Consider the following 22378-nt stretch of genomic DNA (forward strand, 5'->3'; position numbering starts at 1 on the left):
AAGTTGCATGTTTCATACTTGAAAAATAAGGTACAACACATGAAACATTCGTTGAAACAAATAAGATTGTTTCAAATATGGCCATTCTTTTATGCCTGCTAGTAAGACATCTCATAATGGGAAATGTTTAGTTAGCTTTTTGGTTAATTGTACAAAGAAGAACCACATTCATAGAGTCAACTAATGTTACCTCTTATGCAAATAAGTCATAAAAATGTTTGAATTTCTAAGCTAGTATATCGATGATATTGAACTACATTATATGATTGGTCACTAATAATGCCTCTAAGAATGCTCTAGTTATTAAGTCACTACTTGATGACACTACATTATCTTCATATATTTCTTTTAGATAGTTTAATTATTTATTGCTAAATGTTGTGTAATCGTATTGTTGTTGCAAAATAAGCAAAAACATTTATATTACATTCTATGCATCCCTCATTATTTGGATCTGATAATGAAAGATACCTTTAAGATAAAAAAACTTAAAAGATGTGTTAAATCCCAGCCATCCCTTGACATTTTGATCCCACGGCTAGGATGGGAATCCGTCGGAGGCTCAATTATTAAATCCTAGCTGTCGTTTAGCATTTTGATCCACAGCTAAGATGGTAATCCGTGGGAGGCTCACCTGCATCACGTTGATCTCCTTCCAAATTTAGATGTCTGATTTAGGAAGGATTATATGAGAGCAATCATGCATTATTCTGTAATTATTTGTTTCTTTATTAAGCTATCTTGTATAGATATATAAATAGACTAATTTATGCAATAAAATTAAGCCTTGTCCCTCTCCAATTCTCTAAATTTAACAAGATGCTTCAAAGAATGATGGTTATGCAGTTTGATTTATTCAAGACCAAAATTACTCCACTTAATAAGATGTAATAATCAAAGAAATTAGTAAAACTAACTAAAACTTACAACTACCACTTTTACCTTAAAAGATTTTCATCAACAACAAATGAAGTCAGAAAGAAATGTTCACATATGAAGAGTTTGTGTAGGGTACTTATTCAAAGGAAGCAAAGACTAAGCAACAACAACAATTTATCTTGAAACAATCATTTTAGATTATTATAGTGCACATGCTCAAAGAAAATGACCCTTTATTGAAGGTCCTTCCTTGGTATATATGGAGAAAATAAACTACGACAAGTTACATATAATAGGTCATATATAGGGACAAAGAAGCAATAGCTGCTCTTATACCAACAATAAAAAGAATAAACATATTTTTAAATTAATGATAGAAGATAGGAAGTCCAAATCATCGACATTTGCATGCGGCTGCCCTTTCAGTAATTCATGATTACTTATTTCATAACCCTTACTTCACAAAAGACAAGTAGTTAATGATTGACACATCTACTTGATTATATGGATGAATATAAAATAGCAATGAGTTGAATTTGAACATTACGGATGGACTTCTTGGGATTCCTTTAGCTGCGAGGAAAATGACTGCTCATGCTCCAAGTGATGTGGTTTTAAAAAAATAATTATAATTGGCGTAGAATAATAGTTTGATATTTAAATAAATCTGAACGTTGGAATATAACTTCAGATGATTAGTGACTAGCTTACATTCAAAGAGCTCAATAATTGCAATGTTTTGTTATTAAAGATATTAGATTTACACGTACTTCAATTGGATATGAAAGCAATTTTGTATATTGATTATTAACATGAAACTTTATACTTTAGCTATATCAGTATTTTTTGCGTGGCTTCATAACAAAAAAAAAGAAGCAAAATGAATGATGGTCAACTTAGAGATTGGTTTATGTAAAGTATAATATAACCTTGATTTGCAGATACAACCATCACGATGTTATTAACTTGGACTCTTTCAATGATATAAAAAATGTTAATGAGTGATTAATAGAATAGTTGGATAATGATTTAGACAAAAGTGATGAAATAGCTATTGATGAAGAATATTTAACATGCAGCACAATTGTAAAAGCTAGTAATATTTTAGGAACGAACTATAAAACTCAAGATCAATCTAAACAAAAAGAGAAGTGATCTTCATCTAAGCTTCTCACTCTTACAAATGAACATGAAGATGATGAAGGTGATGAAGAAGATTATAATTTGAGAGATTGATGATGATGATGATGATGAAGGAAAGAAAGATAGTTTAATTTGCAAGGCAATAATTATTCTCAAGATGATTAGTTTAATTTTTTTTTTTAAATACGAGACTTGAAAAAAAATTCTAATGATTTAAATGGTAAAATCTAAACATCCTCATTTAGTGTTTTGACCAAATAACATGCATTGTTATTTTAATTATTCTCTAGAGTCTAAGCATCGAGAGAAGGCTAGTTTAACTTTCATGGCAATAATTATTCTCAAGATAATTAGTTTGATTTTTTTAAAAATATGATACTTGAAAAAAAAATGATTTCTAATGCTTTGAATGGTAAAGTCAAACAACAACAAAAACAAAATCAAGTATTTATCCCACAATGTGGGGTCGGCTACAAGAATCCTTTTTCTCCATAGAGTCGTGTTAAAAATTAAATTATAATTTAAATCTAATAAAGAAACGTCATTTCTAATATTTTCTAACCAAATCTTTTTAGGTCTACCTCTACCTTTCTTAGCATAAGTCAAATCTAATGCACCTACTTTCCTAACCAGGTAATCGGAAGGCTGTCGTTTTATGTGACCAAACAATCTAAGGTGACTCACTCTAATCTTATCTTCCATTGGAGATAATCCAACCTATTCACGTATATGCTCATTTTGTGTAATGTCTCTAAGAGTAAAGCCACTCATCCACCTGAGCATCCTCATCTCTACAACACTTAACTTAATATTATGCTTCTCTTTTAATGGACAACATTTTGCACCATAAAGCATTGCAGGTCTAACCACCATCTTTTAGAAATTTCCCTTAAGTTTGAGGGGGGCTTTTCTATCACATAACAAGCTTGATGCATTCCTCCACTTCAACCATCCAACTTGAGTTCTACTAATATTATCCCCATCTATTTCATCATCACTCTGAATAATAGACCCAAAATATCTAAAACGTGTACTCTGATCGCCCAAAGTCACAATCCCCCACTAGATCTATTATTACTAAAATTAAACTCCATATATTTAGTTTTAGATCTACTCAAACAAAAGCCTTTAGACTATAAGGTTGACCTCCATAATTCAAGTTTGAAGGGTAAAGTCATGCATCAATATTTAGTGTTTTGACCTAATACCTTGCATTGTTATAATAATAATAGTTTTATTTGCAAATCTAATTGTTTTCATTATCACAATTTATTTCAAATATAATTGTCTATTATACATAGCAAGCATTTAAAGCATTCTCTTTTTTTATTTTTATGACATTTATAGTGGCTTTTTATATTGGAATATTTTTTTTTAAATCATACATAATTTTTTAATGTTTTGTACTATATTTAAAATATCATGCATTGTGTCATCTGCCACACACTATAGCTCTAGGAGCCCTTTTTTCTATTATAGTGCACTATTCACTATCGACAAATATAATATATATAGAGATTGTAAATTTTATTTTTTTGTCATTTATCTTTTATAACTGAAGAGAACGGAAAGGTAAAGTAAATCCTCTATTTAGGAATTGTGGGTTTGTCACACTCGTTGAGAGAGAAGTTGTGGTTTGGTTCATTAAGTTTCAAAGAACACAAGATTTGAAAACTACTCTACCAAGAAATTTAGGGCTTCTCCACCATAGTGAGTGAAATCCTTAGTGAAGGATAAATTTAAGCGCAAATGTCAAATAGTTTGGAGCTAAACCATAAAAAAATTATTTTCATTGATCTTAAGTGTAGACTTACTTTATTTGACAACTAAAATTGAAATTTTACATGATTATGTGATAATTTGATGATTAATCTTACTCATGTGCTAAACTTTTTGAGTAGTTTTACTTGCATGCAATTAAACTTGATGAACTCGCACTTAGCATTGTTAACTTCAAAATCAACATTATTATTATTGTGTTGGCATATATATCATTTTCTTTAGTTAAATGACCATGCTTGATTTTGTTGTTGCAAGCTATATAAATATATTTATAAATTTGACTTTGTTGTTTTGGAGGCTTGGTGCCTATATAATGCCCCCTAACATTTGTAGTTTTATTAATTAATGGAATAAGATTTTAGATTTCTAAGTTCAAGTGAGGATTCTTTGGTTCTTGAAAGGATCAAAAGGGAAGGTGGTCCCAATGGAGTTTTGGGTCCACCATAATTGACTGTTAGAACTCTAAAGAGCTCCTCGGGAAACAAGTGGCTGGTGAATAGCAGTTTTTGGCCTTCTTTGGGGCATTTGCACAAAGGTGGTAGTGGCATATCCACTTCTGGGTTGTATAAGTAGAACGGAACAACCAACAAATCTTCTTACATCCTTTACGCAACTCCCAAGTAGGGCACTTGGCAATGGGGAGTAGGTTACCAAGCTTCTTGCCATACTTTTCAATGGAGAATGGTGCACCATGGTGCGAAATTCCCTGTGGATCCATGAAACATAATATACGGCGTGGTGCGTGCCATTTTGAATATGGCACAAAATAAAAATAAATATAAAAAATGTCTTAATATGAAATATTATTAAACTAAAAGATTATATCAAAATTGAATAGAAATTGGTGTTTGATTGATATTTGCATGAAAAATTTATTTATGGTAGCATTATTCCAATTTTTCAAGCACAACATTGCATCCAGGCAAGCTTGTTTGAACAAGCATGTTCAAGATAATCTGAATAAATAAAACCAACCAAACCTATTTGAATACAAGAATTTCTAAGGGTGTATATTATCAGTTGTCACATTTCTGTAAATTATTCAGACATTGTGCTTTTCATTCATATCATTATGATAGAGCGTAGCATTGAACAATGATTCTATTAGACTATATTGTGACTAGAAAATCATGAACTCAAAACTTATGTTCATTTAATAGCTCAAGAACCTCAAGAACCATGTAAACCCCCATGTCATACCCTATTATTTACTCATTTCACCATATTTAACAATTTGTTGTTTAAAACATGTAGCAACAAGAAAGAAAATATTTAAAATACCATACACAACATCAATAACACCTCAGGTTAAAGCATGAAAATAAGAAGGGCATTTGGAAGAAGTGTTGTGTTGTTGATTTAGAGGACAAAAAGAAGGGCATTGTAAATCTAATAATACAGGTAAAGGAGAGTAGGGAAAAGCAGTGAAGTAAATATGCGGGAGTATAAGAAAAATAAAGGAGAGAAGTTCGAGAAAGATAGAGAGCTGTGAATACCCGTGAAGGTAGGAAGAAGGAAGGAATACCCGGATGTGTGAAGGGAAGCGGAATACGTGTGGAATCGGGTGTCCATGAGGGTTCGTGGTTTCGATCAGGCTTGAGGGAGGCGAAATTCGTGCGGGTGTGAGTATGGCTTTGGTTGCAAGGGATCGGGCATGACTCATGGTTGGGTCGTCAAGTTTTTAGGTTTACTTAATAAATAAATAACTAATAACATAAAATTTATTATTATATTATTTAAAAATTAAAATTATATAAATATTTAAAAATTATAAAACCAAAATTCAAATTGCACACATCGTGCGTCATGTGCCATTGCACACACATGGCGCAAATGACGCTCGCCAACTTGAACCTGTGCACCGCTCCATGCAGCTGGAGTCACAAATGCGCCGTGCCTCGCGCTATGCACGCGTCATTCTGCGCCATTAACAAGTATGCTTCTTGTAGCTCTCAGCCTACCACAAATCAAGTGCAAGGGAGCTGGGTAGCCAATTACAATGCTAGTGCAAGAATTCCTGCTAGTGTAAGGAGTCTTCCTAGATTTTTGGCAAAGAAAAATCCAAAATAGTTCACCAACTATTTGTATGTGATAAATTTAGTCTAGAGTATCACATTTCTCCACTTTAATCCCTCAATCATACAATTTTGATCTCAAATGATCCCTCAGGTAGAAATTAATCAAAATTTAGATATAAAATTTATCCAAATTTTGCCCCTCAACTATACAAAACTGATCACAATTTAGTCTTCGAGGGACTATTTGAGATCAATTTTATATAATTAAGGGACTAAATTTAAGTGACGTGACACTTGAAAATTGCATTGCTAGATTACAAGCATATGAGCTACTCTTATTGAGTGACATTATAGGCATTATGATTATAGTTTTCTCACTTTTGAGTTATCATCATTTACCTTATACGTATCTCATATACCTGACCTCATATATTTGTATGTATTTGGTTATCTGTGTTTGATTATTTATTTATTTATGCTTGAATGTAAGGGTTTGAGTTTGAAAGAATTTCAAAAAGGTTAGTTGGGTTCTGATGTACGCCAAATTCAAACCGTGCTATTCTACACTATTGAAAACCATCCTTATGAGTGTATAAAAACTACGTGCACGAACATATTACATGAATAGTCAGGTGCACGCACACATTGACTCACAATCATAATTGTATGGCATAGACAATGCAAAACAATTGTTCAACATAAAACAGTCATCCACCAGCTAATGCCATTTTACCTATCCAATTTTCAATATTCTAGCCTCACAAAATAACAAAGGTGAGTAACAAATCAACTATTTGCATATTCCAAGTATATAAGCAAAATGCAGCACCTTGCTTGCATCAATAATTTTTTTAATCAAATGCATCACAAGAATAAATGACAAACTAAGGGGTTGTTGGTTGCTTGGAAAAAGAATGCAGTGTAAAATGAATACAATGTAAAAGGAATGCGATGTAAAAAAGAACACTTTGGAGTTATTTGAATGAGTGTAAATGAATGCATGACTTTATTCTTTTTTTTTTGGCTTTAAGTAAAGTAAATGAAATGTAGAGTTTAAAAAGAATGTGCCCGAGCTGGCTGGTGGCCGATGGCTGGCAAAGGGCGGTGGCAGGGGTAGTGGCATGGTGGCTGCTCTTGACAAAGATGGGCAGAGGTGGCCAACAGTGGTGGGCAGTGCTGGTGGGTGGCAGTAGTGGCCTGCTGCGGTGGGCGGCGATAGTGGCAGCGGCCTGGGGCGGTGGGTGGTGAATGCAAGCAGCGACAGTGAAGGCTAGCAACTGTCGGCGGAGGTGATGTACGGCAGCGATAGGCGGCGCGCAGTGACTAGTGGTTGGAGGCGAGCTGAGAGTAGCGAAGAGAAGGGACGAGGGTGGCGGGGGCGGCCGAGGAGCGGCGGCGGCGAGCTATGGAGATGGTGGCCATTGGCGGTGGTCAAGTAAACTTTGGAGCGGTGTAAACAGTTCTCGCTCAAAAATGGGTGGGAACGATTTACCTAAAAAATGAATTAAAATGAAATGCAGTACATTTACTTTACATTGGATTTGTTTTTCATCGAACCAAACACCAAACTTTTCAAAACCCATGCATTCACTTTACTTTACACTCATTTTAATTCCAACCAAACAGCCCCTAAATGGAACAAGAAAATTTGGTTATACAAACACATAAGAAACCAAATAATAAATAAACAATATTAATTCTAGGTAAGGAAACGAACACCCAGATAGATTATAAAAGCAAAAGACCGCAGTCACCAGAGATATCGGCAATAATAAAAGAAAATTTAATGAACCTGAATGGAATCAGGACAAGCATATGTCCGAGTATTTTTCCAGTGATCTGCACCAATAAGACAGAGCCTTGCACTGTCAGAGTATGGCTCGAAGTTTACTTCTGCAAGCAAGTAGCAGGCGTGTGCAGCAGCTACCTATATCAAAGAATAATGATTTTAAGTGGAGACCAACATAAATTAAAACAACCAGCAAACCACAGCAAGAATACAGACCTCTCCTCTCTCCTTCCATAGACAATCTCCAAGGTGAATAATGACGAGCTCATCATCCTTTGTTCTGTTTGAGGCAATTATTGCTATATTTTCATGCCAATCATCTAACAAGCCATTCGGAATAACCTGACTAAGTCAAATGGCCATATAAGAATAACAACAGAAAAGACACTTGCTCCATGCAAATGGTATATAAGGTTTACTGAAAGAGATGCACTACAACAGTATCAAGCTCCAATAAAGCATAGAAAAACCCCATTTATAATATATTATAATTGTAGAGCCAGAAATGAAGATGCCAAGAAAGGCAAAAGAAATTTCAGTATATTTCACCAGGGTATTCAAGTTCATAAATTACCTCAAAAGACTGGTATGGTCCACTAGCAGTAACGGATGAGCCACTGGAGAAGCTATCTGAAGAAAACACATCTGCAGGTTGCCCAGCAATAAGTAGGTATAATGTTCTTAATGGTGAACCACATACGAACTGCTGAAGTGCCATTTGTTTTACAGTGTCCATATAGAACTGCATATAATTGACCAGAAAATGGAAACAATTAGGTTTACATGAAAAGAGAAATCATCTTTAATTATAAGTCAGTAAAATCATCATGGAATGATGCCAAAATGGTACGAGAAATAAACAAAAGACCAACCTGCTCACCAAGCTGTGCTGCAAGAACAACAGCAGTACCCCACAAGCGACCTTCTTGTGCACGTTGGAGTGCCTCTTTTCTTCTTCCAGAAACCAACAGATTTTGCACCTCACTGGCAGTAGCCTAAAATGAATAAGAGCGTGACTTCAATATCAATCAATACTAGCTAGAGAGGCCCTTAACAAAGAAAATTTTATGAGAAAAACTAGTACCCTTATATTTCCTTCAGGGAGTGGACTTTTCATGCAATGCAAGGAATAACCACCTCCAAAAGAAGTATCTTTTCTTTTAACAGATGCAAACAGCTTAGAGACTGCAGACTCCGGACCATTGCTTCCCTAAACCACAATGAAAGAGCGTAACTCAAAATATCACATCAGATATACTTAAATGGCTGTGGAAATTTTAAAGAAAATATTGAAATATGTGATCATACTGTAATCAAAATCATTAGATTAGCTTTTGATAAGAAAAGAAAATTAGTATATAATTTATTCATGTTCACTTAAAAACAAATTTAATAAAAAGAAAACAAAATAACATATGATAACAGCAACAAACGTTTCTGCCCAACACACAGATCAATAAAATTGCAGCATTATCATCATTGTCATTAGCCTTATCCCAAACTATTTGGGATTAGTGTTTCTCAAATGGTATGTTTTCACTTGCTCTAGTTGAATGTTGTCTAAAGTTTTAAACATATTATACCTATCCTTATAAATCTCATGTATAACTATTTTTCTTCTTAATCCTTGGATACTAACTTTCTCAACTTATCTAATAGACACATATCTGTTCTTCATTATAAATGCCAAACCACTTATATTTATTTTTTTGTAATTTTATTTTCAACGGATATTGGTCCAACCTTACCCCTAATATAGTTTTTTTTTTTTTTAGTTATTCATTAATTCATCCTTCTTAATTTAGCTACATCCATCTCAACATTCTCAGTTATGTCATACTCAACTTATATATTAATGATATTTTTACAACCCAACTTTTGGATCCCTACAATATCATTAGCCTAATTGTGATTTTATAAAATAGAAAAGGACCAAAATGGTCCCTTAACTCTTTGGGAGGTACCAAAATGGTCTCCAACTATTTCGAGGGACCAATTTGGTCCCTCAACTCTTAAAATGGGACAATTTTGGTCCTAAAATCCAAATTAATAGATGTTAGACTTAATGGTGTTAAAATTAAGGGTATTTTAGTAATTTGTTAATTAAACTATTTATTAGATATAATTTTTAAGTAATTATAATTTTTCCAAAAAAAATTATTAATTGTTTGTTTAATTAGAGAAATTAATAATATCTTTAGTTATAATTTCAAAAATTTTAGCCATATATTAATTACTCAACCTAACTAATAATATATTAGAAATATTAACTGGCTTAATTATCTAATTCATATTATAAATCTTAATAACTTACATAATTATATAACTACAATTATTATTTTGAATACCTATCTAATTATTATTTAGAATATTAACTATCTAATTAACACTAAAGCCTTCCTTCATCTCCTTCGACGACATTCCTTCTTATCAAATCTGAAGTCATGAAAGTTCGTTGTTCTTTCGTTAAATCGGACGTAGCGACATGAGCTCGCTCGCTGTGAAGGTAACTATCATTCTCCCTTCTAAAGACATGTTTGTTTGCTGGGGTTTGATGCTATCTATTGGAGATTCAAAGAATTAATGAGTTGCAACACACACACACACACTATATATATATAATTTTTTTTTTTTTAATTCTGATCATACCCTCACAACATCCGTTAATTTAAGAAAGATAATGAGATGATGAGATGTTGCTTAAATATGGAGATATCAAGGACATGTAGAAATGTTGCTTTGAAAAAGAAATTAATTCTTATTTCAAAATGAGGAATTTAAGAAAAAAAATTATTTTGAAAGAGCATAATAAATAATATAATGAACTATATTATAGATTAATACAAAAAATTGAAAAGGAGCTGGCTCTGAAAAAGGTGTATAAAGTTAAGACTTTTTATCTAGATATAATATCTATTAAAATTTGGAGAGTTACAAAAGATATTGTAGTGATTTGGTTAAATAATAAAATTATGAAGACTAAGAGGATTCTAAATGATTAGAGAAAAAGTATTTTGGCACTAATAATTAAGAACAAAGATGATGCTTAAGATTGTGCTTATTATAGAGGAATCAAATTTATAATTTATGTAATGTCTCCATGGGAAGTGGGAACACATAATGGATTAAAAGTTCAGAAAAATTAGATCTATTTCGGATGGACCAATTTGGCCTCATGCTAGAAAAACCTATTATTAAAGTGATTTTTATGTTATGATAAATAATAAAAAATATAAAGAATAAAGAAAAAACTTTATGTATTTTTTATTAATCTTCAGAAGGCATATGATCGAGTACCAAGAGAATTTATTTGACATTATTTAAGAATGTAAGGTGGGTATTAAAAATATGTTGCATTATTATCGATATGCATGATTGAGCACTAGCTATTGTCAGAAGTTGTTGTGAAGTGATCAAAGAATTTTCAAATATCATAGATTCACATCAATTATTATTAACATTTAGTCCATATTTTTTTATTAGTTATAGAGATGCTTACAAAGGATATTTGAAGGGAGGTATTTTGGTGTATGTTTTTTTGCAGATGAGACATTAATTGAAATAAGTGAAAATTTGAAATAATGGAGGAAATATTTAAAAAATATAAGCTTTAAAAATTAGTAAAGATCGAGTATATGATATGTAATGTTAGTGGTTTGATGTTAACATATATAATTTAATAGTATTAGAAGATAATGTGATATGTTTAAATATCTTGCATCTATTATATAAAAAAAATGAGATATTGATGAGGGCATAACTTCTAGCTTTAACATTGGATGTTTAAAATAGAGAAGTGTCTCAGGAGTGATAAGATGATATCATGGAAGCTTAAAGGTAAATTTTATAAAAGAGAAAATAACTAAAATGGTCATTTAACTCTTTGGGAGGGACCAAAATGGTCCCCAACTATTTTGAGGGACCAATTTGGTCCCTCAACTCTTTTAAAATGGATCATTCTTGTCCTGCCGTTAAAAATAATGAAAAATATTACATATTCAACAAATATAAAGACTCATAAATTGTTAGAATTCATAGAATTTGAGAAGGGTAAAAATACCTTCTAATTATTATACAAAATTATCCCTATTTATAGATCTATACAAGATGTCTTAATAAAGAAATAAATAACTTCTAATTGATACATAATTGCCTCAATATAATCCTTCCTAATTCAGCTACACAAATATAGAAGGATATTGGGGTGATACAGGTGAGCCTCCCACGGATTCTCATCCTGACCGTGGGATCAAATGCCAAGGGATGACTGAGATTTTGACAATCCCCCTCAAGCTGGAGACCAGCTTGCAATTACTCGCTCAGAGGTAGAGCTGCATTGGTTATGGATAGGAAATCAACCACCAGAGAAAGTCAGCAATGAAGGTCGATGATGGAAAACTATCCTCAAAATTCCGACAATTAAGGCCGGTCGTGGGAACTTGTATTCCGCAGAGTTCCAGCAATGAAGGCCAGTGATGGGAACATCCTCAAAATTCCGACAATGAAGGCCGGTGGTGGGAATTTTGTATTCCTCAGATTTTCAGCAATGAATGTTGTATTTATAGTAGCAATAAAGGTTGATTTGATCAACAATAAAGACTAATTTGCTTGTATTAGCAATAAAGGCTGATTTGCTTGTATCAGCAATAAAGGCTGATTTGCTTGCATCAGCAATAAAGGCTGATTTGCTTGCATCAGCAATAAAGGCTGATATTATATCTTAATTAGATCTTAAATTTGATTTAAGTTTTTTTTTTCAAATCTCTTGGTTTAATAAACCGAACCGCTTGGTTTAATAAACTGGACCGAGCCAAGTTAAAAAAACTCGGATCGAGCAGCAAGTAGGGCGTATGCGAGGAACTCCTGGTTTCGGCGTCAGCGTGAGAGCAGTGTCGGCAGCTTCTTGCGGCACCGATTGTGGATTCTGCGGCGTCTGTCTTCGGCGTCCGACTCTGTCTTCAACTTTTGTTGGTAACGCTCCGTCTGCCTCCATCTTTGGATTCATTCGCAAGCTCCGGCTTCGTCGTCTGGGCAATGTAGCTCTGTCCGCGTTGTCAGCTCTATACACGTCGTGAGCTCCATCCGCGACCTTGGCTTCAGTCGCAAGGCTTCGTTGCTTCTGCATGCACGAGAGTTGGCTCGCAATTAGGCGGCTCCTTCCCGTGAGGTCTTGATGTTCCTTCCTTTGGCTTCGTCTCGCAAGAGCTTTGCTCGGCCCGTCCGTCCCACAAGGCCCCGCCGCTTCCTTCCTTCGACTTCGTCACAATTTGCTCGACCCATCCGGTTTCATTCGGCTTCAGGCTTCGGGCTTCTAGGTCCAGCGTCGCTTCTTCGGCTCCTTCGTGGCTACGCTCCTTTGACGACTTTCCCTTTCTATCGGATCGGAAGTTACGACGTTTGGATCGGGAAGCTTCCTTCGACAGGGGAGCTTCGTCTGCGGCGTCCGTCCTCAGCAATGCTTCGCTTTGGCGTTAAGCTTCTGTCAGCATGGCTTCGATTACTTCTTTCTTTCCTCCTCCGATGATCTACGATCATTCTACAACGGCAATGAAGGTCGTTGGCTCTGATACCATGTTAGAATTCATAGAATTTGAGAATGGTAAAAGTATCTTTTAATTATTATACAAAATTATCCCTATTTATAGATCTATACAAGATGTCTTAATAAAGAAATAAATAACTTCTAATTGATACATAATTGCCTCAATATAATCCTTCCTAATTCAGCTACCCAAATATAGAAGGATATTGGCGTGATCCAGGTGAGCCTCCCACGGATTCTCATCCTGACCGTGGGATCAAATGCCAATGATTGATTGAGATTTTGACATAAATAATTACAAAACTATGGAGATCCTATATGTATACGATCATAAAGAAGTCAAAATCTCCGGTTCAATTTTACTCCATGGATGCAACCTAGAAACTCACAATTGGATCAAACAAAAATTATGATGAGCAGTTTTTACAAATTTGTGTAGAAAGCTTGCATATATATGTATGTATGCATGTATCTAGTACATATTAATGTGCATTCCAGCGTATACCTAAGATAAGGATACAAAGCATCACACAACATAGGATAATTTCATAGATAAATGAACAAAATAAATCAATATAACGTGAATTTGAATCCAATTCCTTGAGCATTAAGAGCAACAAATCATTAACTTTTAAATAAAAAAACTAACATAACAAGCAAGTCATACCTCATGTGATGGTTCGGCACCATATGGAGATCGAAGTTTGCCATAATGTTGACACAATATTTTCAGTAAAGAAAGAAGCAACCATAAGAGTAAACCATTTTGGAAAAATGAGCTTGAAGATTCACTACTCGATATCTTGTCATTTATCCATTTATTTATATCTTTAGAAGCAGCATTCCCACCGACAAGAGGCCCAGGAAAGGATTCCTGGCACAAAGTATGGAAGTAACCAAAGCATCCAGCAGAAGTGTTCCAAAAGTCTGCTTTTGTCATCACAACATCCACTAAGCTATGAATCGACACTACACCTCCTACAGTTCCCTTCAATGTATCAACAGAAAAGATGAAGTTGCAGAAATGACATAGAAAACTAAGAATGAAGAATAGTTATATAAACTTGCACATAATGACAAGTTTACTCTATTACATCAATTAAATTGAAAGCTCTCGTGCAAATAAAATTAAGTTGAAAGCCTACCTGACTTCCAGAAACAAAACTTGAACTTGGAAAGCTGGCATCTTTCATGACTAGAAGCCTTCCACCAAATACAAAAGTAACTAATGCATGTGGAGGCCGTCCAGCTGTTGATCTCCCATCATTATGATTATATGAAAACTGTGAATAAGATGGATTTGCACCATGAAATGATTGGTTAGTATAGTGCATAGAGCTTTCAGTGCCATAGTTATTGTTAGATAAATATGCCTGAAGGCTCTGTTCCATGTTAGGTTGATTAACATGGTGCATGCTTTCTGAAGTAACATATCCCTGAGCAACAGTCATGTTACTTCTGCCAATCTTATGCTTCACCATGGGTTCTAAATGGATAGGATCTAATTGCTTATCTGAATGGCTTCCAGTATATTCCAGTGAACTATAAAAGCTCCCCATCAGCTGATTATTCAAAGAAGTAGCTACATCTCCATTTTTAGTGAGAAATTTTGGCTGCCACATTTTCTGCTTATCATAACTACCAGATGCTTTAGAATGACTTTCTTTAATAGTTTGCTCCTGCCACAAGCCTGTAAGACCATATCCACCGCCAGATGTATTCAGATGACCTTCCTGACCATTCTTCTCCTGCCACATGCTCTGTTTTCCAAAGCAACTTTCAGATGCATTCAAATGACTTTTTTGACTACTTCGCTCCAGCATTGTGTATTGTCCAAATTGAGCGTGGCTGCCATATGAGAGGTGGGAATCGTCTATGTTCAACCCAGCTAAAGAGTTCTCATTGGTAGTCAGCAGGCCTTGAGTTGCATCTGTAGCATCCTGAAGGGAGTGATTATATGACTCGAGAGTGTACCACATTAGTGTGTTTTTGTCATAATACCATTCTGGGTATTGAGGATCAAACACCATATTAGGAGGGTAGTATATGCTATCTTGAAGAACCTGTTTACTACTGTTAAAGATACTGCTCTCTTCAGTAATGGTTTCTAAAGCTTGCTGACTAGTCTGTTGAACATTCACAGCATCTGAGGTCTCCAGCAATGATCCTTCAAAGGCATGCTGAGCTTCATCTAAACTCACATTGGTAGCAAGTTGGTCTTGAATTACATTTGAAGCATTATGAATGGCATAATTATATGACTCAATAGTATACCACTTTTTTGTGATTGTGTCATAATACCATTCAGGATATTGGGGATCAAACACCATATTAGGGGGGAATTGATTCCGACTGTTTAAGACACAGCCCTCCTCAGATATGGTTTCTATAACTGGGTGACTACTTTTCGGAAGATTCACAACAGTTGATATCTCTGATATCGATCCTTCAAAGGCATCCTGAATTTTAGCTAAAGCATTCGCATTGTTATTGAAAGGGACTTGAGATGAATTTGAAGCATCATGAAGGGCATGATTATATGACTCAAGAGTATACCACATTTGTGTGATTGTGTCATAATACCATTCTGGATATCGAGGATCAAACACCATATTAGGAGGGTAGTCTTGGTTATCTTGAGAAACCTGATTCCCACTCTTTAGGACGCTGCTCTCTTCAGATATGGTTTCTAAAAGTGTATGACTAGTCTGCTGAAGATTCACAATATCTGATCTCTCTGATACTGACCCTCCAAATGCATTCTGACTTTTAACTTCACTACTCTCATGGGTATTTGCACTCGTTGTTATGAAATTATCAGATTGGCTAGGTGCAGTAGCATTATTATCATCTAGCTGGTAACATAGCCGAGTAATTGTCTCGTACTTCCTGTCAGGGTAAATATTTTCCCAGTTCTTCACTTCTGTCAAACCTGCACTTTGTTCACTGATAGAGCTATAAACTTGAGCATATTGTTGTTCATAGGAATCAACATGCGAGCTCAAATTTTCGGTTGTGTTTTCTATTAAGGTTGATTCAGAGTCAGAAAATTCTTTTGAGTTAACAAAACTACCAAAACCACTCCCCATAAATAAATCAGATTCAAAATCACCCAGTCCAAACTGCTGGGAATTGAAGGCACTCCACTGTATCTCCTTAAAACTCGCCCCAGCACCAATAGCTGCCCCTTCGGTCAAACCTTCAGATTGGCCTCCAACGGAAGCATCATTCTTGGTAGCCTCTGAAAAGCTCAAACATTGGTTATCCTTTTGGCCATTCACTTCAGACGCAGACCCAGAATCCTCCACCTCCCCAAGACTAAAATTCGACATGGCCCTAACCATGTCTTCTTCATTCGAGTGAGATTGGCCAGCTTCATAATCGCTATCTACGAGCTTACTAAAGAACTCGTCGTCCGTCTGGTCCGCCTGTAACGGAGGAGAAGAAGATGACATGGTATCGCAGAAACAAGAGCTTACAAGATCACAACTTCCTCCTCACTGAAAATAAAAGACAGTAACTAAAAGGATACTCCCAAGGATTCAACCAAACGCTCACTGACCCCAAAAATCGATTGACCCCAGGAAACCCTAGCAGATCACAGTAGTCCGACCACGAAATTGCGCGCTCTATCGCACGGCACTTGGAAACTGTATCGATGGAGGTAGGATCCCGGACAATTGACGACGAGTGTGATCGAGATGGCCATAAAAGGAACATTTACGGCTTGTTTGCTGAGAATGATAGAGAAATAAAGTCGATGGCTAACAAAGGAACAATTTACTGACTTCGAAGAGGGGAAGTGGGTGTGGAGCCGGATTAGAGACAGCGGTAACAAAGTGATTTCAGCACCCCATCAATGTTGTTGAATCTCCTCCATCCCTATCTCTCCCCTGCATTCTCTCAAATTCGTGGCTTCTTCGCTTCTCACTGCTGCAGCAATACGAGATTGCCGTAAATGACGGGTTTCATTAGGTACCCTACCACTGAATGATCAGATTTGTAAGAGACGTTGGAAATAAAAATAATGAAATTAAATGAAGGCTACACTACGAAGCCCTAAATTTAGGTTTAAGTGATTGTATAAATGAAATCTTTATTCAGCTATCGTAGTGGCCAGAATTTTTTTTATATATAGTTTCTTAAAATATTTTTTTTCAGTACAAAATAAATTGTCTTAAGATTTTATTGGTGTCAACTTTTTAATTATTTTTAATAAAAAATTTAATTTTTTACTTAATTTTTTTTTTAAAAAAGCAATAAAAAAATCAACCCAAATAAAGCATTAATTTTTTTATATTTACAAAAAATTGAGATAAAATAATCAAAATAATTGTGTTCAAATCTCAAATCTTAAAGAGGGTTATATTTCTGTAAAGTTGGGTTATAAACTGAGAAATTTTGAAAAAAATTTGTAACATCATTTAATAATTGGGTATTTTCAATTTATTTTGTACTTCATTCTATTGATTGAATCAGTTTTTCTTAATATAGGTCAATTATGTTCTATGAACAATTATTTGGTTGAGTTCCCAAGTCTGCATAGTAGATTACTTGCTTGCATCGCTCTTTCCTCTGTTTTTTTTTTTTTTAGAGAATGCAAAATTGCATTAATTAAAGAAGAAAGGACAACCTAATATAAGCTAAGTAAAAGAACCTAATGGTTCCTTTTCAACATGAAAAAGGGACCTTATTGAACATAAATTTGTTAATTTAAACTTATTATAAATGATATGACACCCACTATTTTCTATTTTAAAACTGTTGAGATGCAGGGGATACCAAAGAAATAAACAACCCAAGGGTTGATTAGTATCCCAGAGTTCCCATCCAGTTAGACAATAAGACATAGTAAAGATCTCATAATCAATTCGAAGAAGTTTAAATTGACAAACTAGAAGAAAAAAGAAGCAACAAAAGCTTAAAAGGAGATTACAGTTTATCAATGAAACCCAAAAATCACTTAAGAATATCATTGAAGGATATTCCATAAGCTTTCTCCAATTTCCAAGGCCAGAAATTAATGATATCATTATTCCAAACCTTTTGATCATATGCTTCAACTTCAAATATCTATCCACTTTGATGTTGTTAACGGGATAACCATCATTCATATTAATGAAATAAAAGGGAAGAAGAACCCCTTATACCGTTCTTCACTTTAAGTTCAGCCAACTTCCTTCTAGGTAGATCATTCACTGGTCCTAATGCTTGAAGTTCCTTGAACAAAATGTTCTTAGATCCCGGGGTCTTACTTTCCCTGACAACTTTTTTAATAGAAGTCTTCTTAACATTCAAACTCACAGCTGACAATGGAGAAGATTCTCTAAATAATAAATTTTCATACTCAAATTTCTGAAAAAATTTACCATAAATCCCTTCCACCCAAATTCCAGAGGGGAGCTTAGAATTCAAATTAACTCGAATGCAAGCTCTAGCGTACTCCCTTCTCCCCCATCTAAACATGTTACCATCCAATAGTAATCGAGTGCCAATTCTAGAAACAATTCTAGTGATATTGGATTCATCCCAATAATGTAATGGCAAATGAGGAAGACGAACCCAAATCGAAGATGAGACCCCATCCAAAGAGTTAGGAGAGAAAGTAGGTGACCAATAGTCTAAACCTACCACAAATCCTCCTACAAGCCACAGACCTCCATTCATAACTTCCTCCTTGGCTTCTTGAGATTGAAATGAACAAAGGAGCCAATCTAGACCAAGCAATGTAATATGAAATCCTCCAAACTTCGACCATTGCTTCCTTAATTCAAATGAACACTTAGAAAAAGGATAGTTTTTTCTACGAATTTTAACAACCAAGGAATTACTCAAAATTTGAGCATTAGATTTTTCCTTTTCCTTGTCAAGTATGACCACATTTGCATCCCCATTATCATCATGAATTTTACTATAATTAATTTTAATGTGAGGTTTTTTAACCTATACATTAGAATTATCCAAATTTGAAGAAGTATTAGGAATTTTGATATTAACCTTACTTTTGTTAACATCATGGTCATTCTTTAAGATATCAGCAAAACTTCTTCTTGATGAAGATGCTTCATTATCATTAGCTCCCGAAATGATATCCAACAAGGGATTTAGCTTATCATTCAAAAAAGAAATCACTTCTTTTCCTTTGCCAGAAACCGGCAAAGGTTTATGCATAGCATTCAAAGCTCCCTCTCTTATGACTAGAGGAGTTTCCAAAATCCAAAAAGGGGAAATGAATTTGAAGGAGAATCTACCTTTTGAATCCAAAATCCAACATGATTGGATTTGCAGTAGATAGACTTTTTTTGGTGTTCCAGTCATCTATAGATGACCGACCACCTTCTTCCATCTCCAACAATGGCACCCAAATCTTCAAAATCTTCTTCCAATTCCTTCCTAAATTTGTTGAGCTTCTCTCTCTTCAAGCCGCGACCCTCCAATTATTCTTGTGGAGTTCAACAATGCTCTCTCCTTTGTTATCCCTCTCTCACGCAGCTTGTTTTTAAAGATTATTAAAGATCATTAAATTGCTTTCACTAAGCTCCCCTTTTACTCCATTTATGGAGATAAGAAGAAAAGGTATGAGCATTTAAGTATGAAAATGGAAGAGAGAGAGAGAGAGAGAGAGAGAGAGAGAGAGAGAGAGAGAGAGGATTTCCATAGCATTATTTTCATGGGATGAATCAAATTAAGAAGTTGAAAAATTCAAGCAACATAACAAGATAAATTAAAAAAGAATCATTAAAGCCCTTCATAATTTTTTTTTGTTCTAAGCACATTAATGCTCCAAAAAGAACCATATTTCAATAATTGATTAAATCTTGGATGCCCAAAAAAAGTCTCAATTAGAAAAATATTGCATGTGTTCCAAATCCTTCAATAAGATTTACTTAAAGAAACTTTTTATTATTTCAACACATAAACCTATGCCTCAAGACTAAATCAGGTAATTAGTACATGATAAACATAACCTAATTAAGATTTTATGGACCCATCTTTCCAGGTTATCAAATTTCAAATCTAATTAGCTATTAAGATAGTTTACACAACCCAACTAGAAATCTCTTATCAATAACCATGACTTACATTGTCTAAGAAAACTCACAAGTCTCAAAGGTAGAGAAGAAATTGTTGAGATAGTTGCTACTTAGTTTTTGCATGTTTGATATTTTTGCAACTTGTATGTTTTTTATGATCCAAATATTATTAATTTTATTATTATTTCTCCTAACAAATTTTGAAAGAATTGTTTTGCTCTTGTGTGTACTAATATTTTAGGAAAATCATACCCCGGATTGTTGAAGACTTTAAAATCAAAATTAGTTTGGAGTTTATTGTAATTGAAGTCTATATTTTTTATTTTATTGAGTTTGAGAAACTAAGCACATACATACATCGGGGGAGAGTTTTAAAAATTCATATTTTTAAACTGATCGTGCCGTACGATATCACTTCGTACATGACGATCTGATCAGTTTTTTTTTTTCCTCAACGAGCAATGGAATGAAGAGAAATGAAATTATTTTTTCTAAGTATGGTTCGAACGAGACGATCCAAGTTTCGTACAAGGATGAATGTCTCGGGTTCGTTCTCAAGAACTAATCATACGAGACAATCAAACCTTCGTACAGGGACGAACGTCTTGGTTTCGCTCACGCATAAATTTTTTTTTCTAATTCTTGATCGTATGGGACAATCTCAGTTTTCGTATAGAGACGATGCCTCTATTTTATTTTTGGATGAAGATCGTACAAGACGAACTTAATTTTCATATAAGGACGAATGCCTCTATTTTGTTCTAGGACGATGATCGTACGGGATGATCTTAATTTTCGTACAGGGACAAATGCTTTTGTTTTATTCTCGCACGAAAAAAATTTTCTAAGTCTGGATCGTACGAGATGATTCCCTTTTAGTACTAGGATGAATGTCTCGAGTTTGTTATCGCTTATTTCATCTTGACATTTCATACAAATGAAAATTAAAAATTTTAACTATTCGTCCCAGACGAACTTAGTTCGTACCGGATGATGATCGGATATGAAATGTTTTCATATTAATTCACAATAGGTTCATATGCAACAGTATTTGAACTGTTCATACGTACGAACATACGATCGTACTATACGTTCGTGTATGCTCTAAATTGGAAATTTTAATTTTCTAGATGATTTTTCATGTCTTTCGATTTTTGGAAAACATGCATGCCTATATTTTTACATTCACTAGATTATCGTATATGGATTTTAGTTTTAGAAGGGTCTATAAAATCAACTAGATTAGTTGATGGTATTAGAGTTGAAACACCCTTTACTGAATGGACTATAGAACAATGTGACTTAGCACAGTTAAATACTAAATGTTTAAACAGTTTCTTTTATGCACTTAAGTCAGAAAACTATATGTGAGTTTTCACTTATAAAAGTGGAAATGACATATGAGATAGACTCTGTATTACTTATAAAGGGACAAATGAAGTAAAGTAATCTAGAACGAACATCTTGTTACATGATTATGATTTATTTCATATGAAACCAAATGAATCCATTTTTGAAATATATACAATATTTATTCAAATTATCACTTCTTTACATGCATTGGGTAGGAAACTAACGAATGCTGAAATGATTAATAAGATTCTTCATTATTTGCCTACTGTATATGATGCTAAAATAACTGTAATTATAGAATCTAAAGATTTAAATATTTACTCTATTGATAATCTTCTTGGTTCATTAATTGCCTACTAGCAAGGAGTGAGTCAAAGGATGGTTGATGCATGTGAACAACGAAAGGAGAAGAACATTGTACTGAAAGTGAAGGAGTCGGAGAGTGATTTATCATAACCTGAGGATGAGGATAACATAGTTTTAATGACTAGACAATTCAGGAGCTTTCTTAAAAAGAAGCAGAGGAGATGCCAACAGTGGAGTAGAGGTAAGTTCAATATGAATGTTAAGATTTCTAATAATGTGATTTTCTATGAGTGCAGGAAACTTGGACATATAAAGTCAGACTGCCCAAACCTAAAAGCCACTCCTATCAAAGAGAAGGCAGAGGAGAAATCAAATGTGTAGAGGAGCAAGAAGAGATTCCAAAAAGCTTTTTGGGCAGGGTCAGCTTCGAATTCGTCAGAAACTAAAAGGAGGAGGAGAGTCACTAACTTGTGCTTAATGGCCGATAATCTTGATTAGTCATATCAAGAAGAGGTATGTGATTTAACTTATG

The 22378-nt window shown here is 34.3% G+C and overlaps 1 protein-coding gene across 1 annotated transcript; it reads right to left on the bottom strand.

The window, feature by feature from the left end:
• Positions 1 to 7092: 7092 nt before the first annotated feature.
• LOC110102499 (protein transport protein SEC16B homolog) lies at positions 7093 to 17188 on the bottom strand. The gene is made up of 8 exons (XM_020830848.2): positions 14299 to 17188; positions 13821 to 14141; positions 8696 to 8821; positions 8484 to 8606; positions 8186 to 8353; positions 7828 to 7953; positions 7615 to 7749; positions 7093 to 7314 (listed from the first exon to the last, which is right to left on the bottom strand). Exons 1-8 carry the CDS (start codon positions 16606 to 16608, stop codon positions 7093 to 7095), a joined length of 3531 nt encoding a protein of 1176 aa, XP_020686507.2. The 5' UTR covers positions 16609 to 17188.
• Between the last annotated feature and the right edge of the window lie 5190 nt (positions 17189 to 22378).

This window comes from Dendrobium catenatum, unplaced genomic scaffold, assembly GCF_001605985.2.
Source record: "Dendrobium catenatum unplaced genomic scaffold, ASM160598v2 fragScaff_scaffold_1284, whole genome shotgun sequence".
Lineage (NCBI taxonomy): Eukaryota > Viridiplantae > Streptophyta > Magnoliopsida > Asparagales > Orchidaceae > Dendrobium > Dendrobium catenatum.